General features: G+C 45.6%; 2 protein-coding genes across 2 annotated transcripts in view; both read right to left on the reverse strand.

Annotated features, from left to right (window-relative positions):
• Positions 1–6,751, reverse strand: part of LOC105296327 (histone H2B type 1-A) — a 101,351-nt gene that overhangs the window by 92,439 nt on the left and 2,161 nt on the right. The window lies entirely within an intron of this gene.
• On the reverse strand, positions 5,891–6,347 carry LOC105296322 (histone H2A type 1-A). Its single transcript, XM_011366353.2, has one exon. It carries the CDS (start codon positions 6,336–6,338, stop codon positions 5,943–5,945), a length of 396 nt encoding a protein of 131 aa, XP_011364655.1. The 5' UTR covers positions 6,339–6,347; the 3' UTR covers positions 5,891–5,942.

The raw sequence follows: 6,751 nt of genomic DNA on the forward strand, positions 1-6,751 counted from the left end.
CCCCGCCACGCGGTAGTCCATGAAGAACCAGGCCTTCGAGGGCCATCGACGGCTCAAATGCCGCCTCCGCGTGGCCTCAGCCCTGGCCACTTCCCCCACGCGGGCAGCAGCTCGGGGCTCCTGCACGCAGCCCCAAGTCAATGTCCTCTGCCCCAGGCTCTGCTCTTATGAACTACTGCCCGAAGCCGGCGGTGCGTGTGGGGAGGGGACTCGCCTTCTCCGGTCTTCCCCAAGTGTTTCCGTGAACGCGTAAATTCACTGCAAAGGTCTGATCTGTTTTCATTCATCTGATCTTTCAGCCCTGAAGAAATCGGCATTTGCAACTACAGTCTCGCCTTCGATGTGACGGCTGCTTTCTCAAAAAAGGATCTTTAACGCGGCCACAGAAACAAGCCCAGTACATGAATCCTAAGCTGCAGGCCATCTCGTCCTGTCCCATACTTGAGTGATATTAACCCGTAAAGTGTAGTCTGACATTACTGGTCTGTCTCCAGATGCTCCAGAGTCCAGGCCTCCTCTGCCGCTGTCCCTTTGGACGACGTCACTGCCTGCGGTTTTGTTCCCTGAAGTTCTGGAGCTCTTGTTTCCTTCAGGAAGAGGTGGCATCCTCTCCCACTGTCCCCTCCCCCACAATCCCTACCCCCCGAAGGAAACGTTAAGCTGCTCTGTGTGGCAGGAAGACCGGTCCCCAGCATCCCGAAGGGGGAACATTAGGGCACGAAGGCTGCTGACCTGAGGCAGGGGCGTGCTGGTCCTCGTCCCTTTCACGCGAACGCCTCTCAGCTTTTCAAGATGTGCCCGTGTCCAGGAGATGAATGATGGCCCCGAACCTTTCACCCGGTGTCACCAAATGGGAAGATTTTATCGGCTCAATAGTTTAATTTTTAACTACACTTATTGTTTAATTAACGAGTCGAGCAGGCTCATTAAATCTTCCTCATGCTTCACGCCCAGATGAGGTCACTTACGTCCCCCCTGATCTCCCATCGGAATCAGTGCCCCTTCCGATGGAGCCTGAGGCCCCACGCACCTTGTCCACACGCCGCCACCCGGGGGGCCCCGCAGGGTCAGTGCCCTCTCCACGCAGACGGGCTGTCCCTGCTCAGTGCCCTCTCCCCCCGTCTCCTCTTCGACAGGACTGGGCTTTCCGCAGAGCGGAGACTTCATGTCGTTTAGTTAACGTGAATGATTTTTGTGGTTTTCTGATTACAGCTGTTTGCACAAAGGCCATTGACTTTTCTGTGAAAGCTGACAGCCTGCAAGTCTGCTGCTTTTTGTAGCAAAACACTTTAGAAGACTCCCGCTTGCTTGCGATCTGTTTCTTCACGGTCCATTCTCTCTTGAGCCCACTCACAGCAAAACAGCGTGTGGCAAAGGCCTCGCCAGCCTCCACGCTGGCAGCCAGGGGTAGCTCCCCAGGCCTTCCCAGCCAGTGCGTGGCAACTGGCCTCCCTCGTCTTCCCGAGTGCCCCATTCCACCTGCTGGTCACCTACCAGTCGAGTCTGCTTGTTCTCGGGCCCTATCGGCTGCTCGTTCTGGACCCTCTGGCCGAATCCTGATCTTTCCTCTAAGCCCTAATGCTGCTGGGCCCAGGACGCCGTCCCGAATCCCGTCCCCATGGGACTCACCCTGGGTGAGCCCGTGCAGGCCCCTCCTTCTGCCCTCCCACCCGGCTCTGGACCTCCGCTCTCCAGTCTCCTTCATCTGTGATCGAGGCTGGGTTTCCAGCAAGTTCTCCATATGCAAAGCCACAGCGACTTCTCAGCCATCCAGGGAGCTACACACGCGGTCTGGGGCTCCGTCCTCGGGGTTCCCCTTCAGTCTTTGGGTGGCAGCTGTCCCTTATCTCTGCTGTTCCTCTGCCGTTTAGAGTTATCATTGTTTGTTATTGGCCAGCTCTTCTCTGTCCAGTCCCTGAGACAATTCTTTACTTTGGACTGCCCTGCACAGATATGAGTGTGGTTTCTCGCTCCGATCAGATGGACTGGTACAGGCATAGACTTGTCTCTCTGCGTATTCCTGAATAGTGAACCTTCTGGATCATAATTTACCCTTGTGTGCTGCTTATTTAATGTTCTCCCAGACTTGAGTTCTCATACTTAATGTTAAGAAATCAGTCACTCATTCTGAACAGTTTTGAGCATGTCGTCTTTGTTAGGTTTCATCGTACTATTATGTTGTCTGCATAAATCGAAATGAAATGTTTTTTCTGGGTCATTTAACTGTGGCTCAGTTTTCTCTCTGTATTTCTCAGAATTTCTCTGCCTCCTTTTGGGCGAATGAAACCCACGGCTGCTATGCACGCACACACGCACACACACAGACACGCAGACGCACACACAGACACACACACACACACAGAGGGAGAGAGCACATGAGAGAGCGCGTGTGCTTCTTAATTTAAGGAACAATTAACTCATAAACCTCATTATTCTCAGCTATAAAATTGTGTCATTTCCTCCATTCTTATGTTAATCCTCTTAAAGATCTTTAGACTTTACGTTACTGTACACTTTTTTGTCTCGAATCTCTGCAGCGTTTGTATGTGTGTGATAATTAGTGGGCATATGGATTACGTTATTTTACCTCATGGCCTCAGAGTTAAAAAGCAGCTTTTTTTTTTCTTTTACAGTAGTGTATTTTGATTTGTTTTTAATTCTTTCTTGAGCTGTTTCTCTAAACAAACCAACAGTTTGGAAAATTCCTTGACTCACATTCGTAGCTGTATTACAAAATATTGTCAATATTTTGTAATATTATACATGATGATGGAACTAACCGTCAGCAGTAAACATGTTTAGATGTTAGGTCGCAGAGTCCAGCCTTTAACTAAGTGTTTCAATTGCTTTGGTCATCATGTAGCTCACAGTCAAAGATTAAAAAAGTGTTTCCGTCATGTCCTGGAGGCCTGCCTGCAAAGCAAATTCCAGAAAAAAAATTTAAAAGGACACTTTGCTTGATATAATTTTAAAAAATGCATCTGATCAAGCACAAATGATAGCTTACATAATAATAACAGTCACAAGATGTTCAGTTGCTGCTTTTTGTTTTAAAGATAACGTCCCTGATGCACAATCAGACGTTTTACCAATCCTGGCTCTCCAGCCCGGTGAGATCGCCCGACCACAGCAACAAGCTCCACACGAGACGACGTCAGGAACTAACTTAAAGAGACTAGAGTAGACCACTAAAGCTCGCGCAGGTACTAACCAGTCAGCTTTACCCGTGATGCCTAACCACTGACTCTCAATCTTTGCCTTTAAAAACCCTAGATCAAAAACCATCCTGGCGTTTAGGTTTTAAGTGATAGCTCCCTGTCCTTCTGGCTCGGGGCCCTGCCAGTAAATGGCTCCAATTTCTCCACTGCAAAATTTGGTGTTCAGTGTTTGGCTCTGTTGCACGTTGGGTGGGCAGACTCTCTTTCTGTTGAATAATAATTGTGACATAAAATTTCCTGGTTTTGCTAAACACTTGTTTTTATATAGTATTGTTTGTTTTTCGGTAAGGCGTATGTATATTTACACTGTGTGTTCACCTCCCACAGTTAGATTTCTTTCTGTCACCACGTATTTGACCCCCTTTACCCTGTCTACCTCCCTTCTCCCCTCCCTCTGATAACCACTAGTCCATTGTCAATATCCATGAGTCTCTGTTTGTTTGTCCTGTTCATTTGTTGCTTTTAAGTTTATATCCCACATATAAGCGATATCATGTGATTTTCATCTTTTTCTGTCTGGCTTATTTCACTTAGCATGATTATCTCGAGGTCCATCCATGGTGTCGCGAATGGCAGTATTTCATCTCTTCTTACGGCTGAGTAATATTCCATTGTATGTATGTCCCACAGCTTCTTTATCTCATCATCTACCGTAGGACACTTCTGTTGCTTCTACATCCTGGCCACCGTGAATGATGCCGCTATGAACATCGGTGTGCAAATATCTTTTCGGATATGGGTTTGCAAGTCTTTGGCGTAAATATCCAGCAGAGGGATTGCTGGATCGTATGGTAAATGAATTCTTAGTTTGTTGAGGAAACTCCATACTGTTTTCCATGCTATACACATATGCCCTAACGGCAAACTTTGACTTTAACATACTTTGGGTTGGGGCGTAGTACAAATATTACATTCACTTTGAAAACAAAAACTAAAATAAAACAGCTATAAAATTTGGGAGGGGGAGAAATGGAGGACATTTCAAAATAGACTGGGTATTAGGGAATTATTGTTAATTTTCCGAGGTATGATAATGGCATCATTATTATACAAGAGATTATCCTTTTTTAGTAGGTGAAATATAAATTTTCATGTGTGCAATATGGGTGTTCATCATACTATTCTTTCAAGTTTATGTTTTAAAATTTTAACAATGATCGAAAATAAAATAACAAGAATGATAGAATTGAAAAGAGGATGTTATTGATAATGACATTTTCAGGGTAAATATAATTTGAGTCTACTCCTATTTGAAATTTCCATGAAAATTTTGTTTTGTATATGTCCAATTTTGTTTCCTGAAAAAAATAGACTAATTAATATTAAGTCAATATTAAAGTGCCTGGTATTTAAAAATACCTCTTGAATAATGGACTTCAGGGCATTGTAATGGAAGCCAATGAAGTAAATAATGATTTATTTACATATAACTGAAATATTTATTGTACTGGACTTAGTAACAGGCTTTCTTCATTAGATCTGGTCACATTTATTCAAAAACACGAAACTTTTTTCATAATCCAGAACCATTCCATTAGCTATAGATTTACCTTTCCTTAAATGTCTAAGGGACTATACACTTGGAAGCCTGATTTTTGAGATGGTAGCTCATCAATGACCTAATTTTGTTTTCAATTTATGTTAGTCTTCACTGCTTTCTAGGCTCAAATTAAGGAATTTATATTTTTTGAGGAACTCATTTCATTAGCAGTGTTTTGTTAATATAGGTTTTTTAAAAACTATGTCCTTGTAATTTTAAAACTTCAATTCTAAAGTTTGTGTATAATTTTCTGGACACAAGTATTAATTTTTAACTTTGCAAATGGTTAAAGAGACTTTTTGATTATTTTACTTTTGTACACGAATTTCATATTTGGACATTTTCCTGTTTTTCAGCTGTTTCTGTGGATGTTGCCTCATGCCGAAGGATCGACAAAATATTTTGTTTCATTTTCAGTGGTTAAACCTTCAAGAATTCAGTGCCTAATATTCCCGAATGATAGAAAGCTGTCTTATCACATGAGTAATATTGATATTTTGCCATCAAAATGGTATTAGTCTTTGAGAGGTAACCTACATACTAACAAACCTACTATTCAATGCTACTGTTTTTCACAAACTCAAGTGTCAAATACTTACATGTGCCTTTTCTTTGACTTACTAGCATGTCGCGGTTACAGATATCACCATGAGGAACCGTCCTACAATACTTGGAATGAAAGACCCTGCTGGAAAGTGGCTGCGAAACGTGCAGCCTCACAGCATGTCCTGCCTTGTTAGATGCTTAGCTGACACCCTCTGGACGTGCTCTCCAAATGTGAGTCGAAAGCCCCAAGTTTACAAATCTTTTTTTAGTCTCTAATCTCTAGTCTAACTCTATCCTTATTAAAATACAAACCCCAAGATAAGACTCTATTTTCATTTTTTATTGGAACTCTGTTGTCACAGTAGTTCTAGTGTAAGTTTGCATTTTTTCGCAAGAATGGCACTCTTGTCCAATTTCACGTTAAAGTGAATTGCTTCTGAAGCCCCAGTCACCGGAACTATATTCGTCCTGTTGGTTTAAGAATTGTGACCAATTAAACTCGCACATTTGTTGTTACGTCATCAGTAGTTTCGCTTAAGCTCTTTCTCAGAAATTGTGAGTGGCTCTGAAAAGAGCCTTTGGGTCCTGTTTTCCTTTCCAATCGTTAAGGTCGCTCACGGGGCTTCAACACCTGAAGATCACTTGCTCTGGACTTTGTGGTGATGACTCTCAGTCTTCTTGGGCAGCAGCACGGCCTGGATGTTGGGCAGCACGCCGCCCTGCGCGATAGTCACGCGGCCCAGCAGCTTGTTGAGCTCCTCATCATTGCGAATGGCCAGCTGCAGGTGGCGCGGGATGATGCGCGTCTTCTTGTTGTCGCGCGCCGCGTTGCCCGCCAGCTCCAGGATCTCAGCCGTCAGGTACTCCAGCACGGCCGCCAGGTACACGGGCGCGCCGGCGCCCACCCGCTCCGCGTAGTTGCCCTTGCGGAGCAGGCGGTGCACGCGGCCCACAGGGAACTGCAGCCCGGCTCTGGATGAACGGGACTTGGCCTTGGCGCGCGCCTTGCCGCCCTGCTTTCCACGTCCGGACATAGTAGACAACAAGTCGGTAGTGGTGGAAAAAGTTTCCGTTAGAGCGACTGAGAGGGTCCTATTTATAGTCTGCCGGCGGGCCGTGCCTGGCTATCTGATTGGCTGACGGAGCCCCAGCCAATCAGAAAGCATCACTAGAATCACCTCATTTGCATACACGCGACGGCTCGCTGTCCAATCAGATGTCGCTGCCGCGCGCGTCATCTCAGGCCGTGTCTATAAATACGACCCTTGTTGCCTTCGGGCGCTCTCCCCTTGTTCGGTGCTGGTTGGAGCCGTTGGAGCCGAGCACCCACCATGCCGGAGCTGACCTCTAAGGGCGCTACTGTCTCCAAGAAGGGCTTCAAGAAAGCCGTCACTAAGACGCAGAAGAAGGAGGGGAAGAAACGCAAGCGGTGCCGCAAAGAGAGCTA

The sequence above is a fragment of the Pteropus vampyrus genome, unplaced genomic scaffold, assembly GCF_000151845.1.
Source record: "Pteropus vampyrus isolate Shadow unplaced genomic scaffold, Pvam_2.0 Scaffold124, whole genome shotgun sequence".
NCBI classification, from domain to species: Eukaryota; Metazoa; Chordata; class Mammalia; order Chiroptera; family Pteropodidae; genus Pteropus; species Pteropus vampyrus.

Coding starts and splice junctions, on each gene's coding strand:
- LOC105296322 (XM_011366353.2), bottom strand. CDS start 6,338: ATGTCCGGACGTGGAAAGCAGGGCGGCAAGGCGCGCGCCAAGGCCAAG.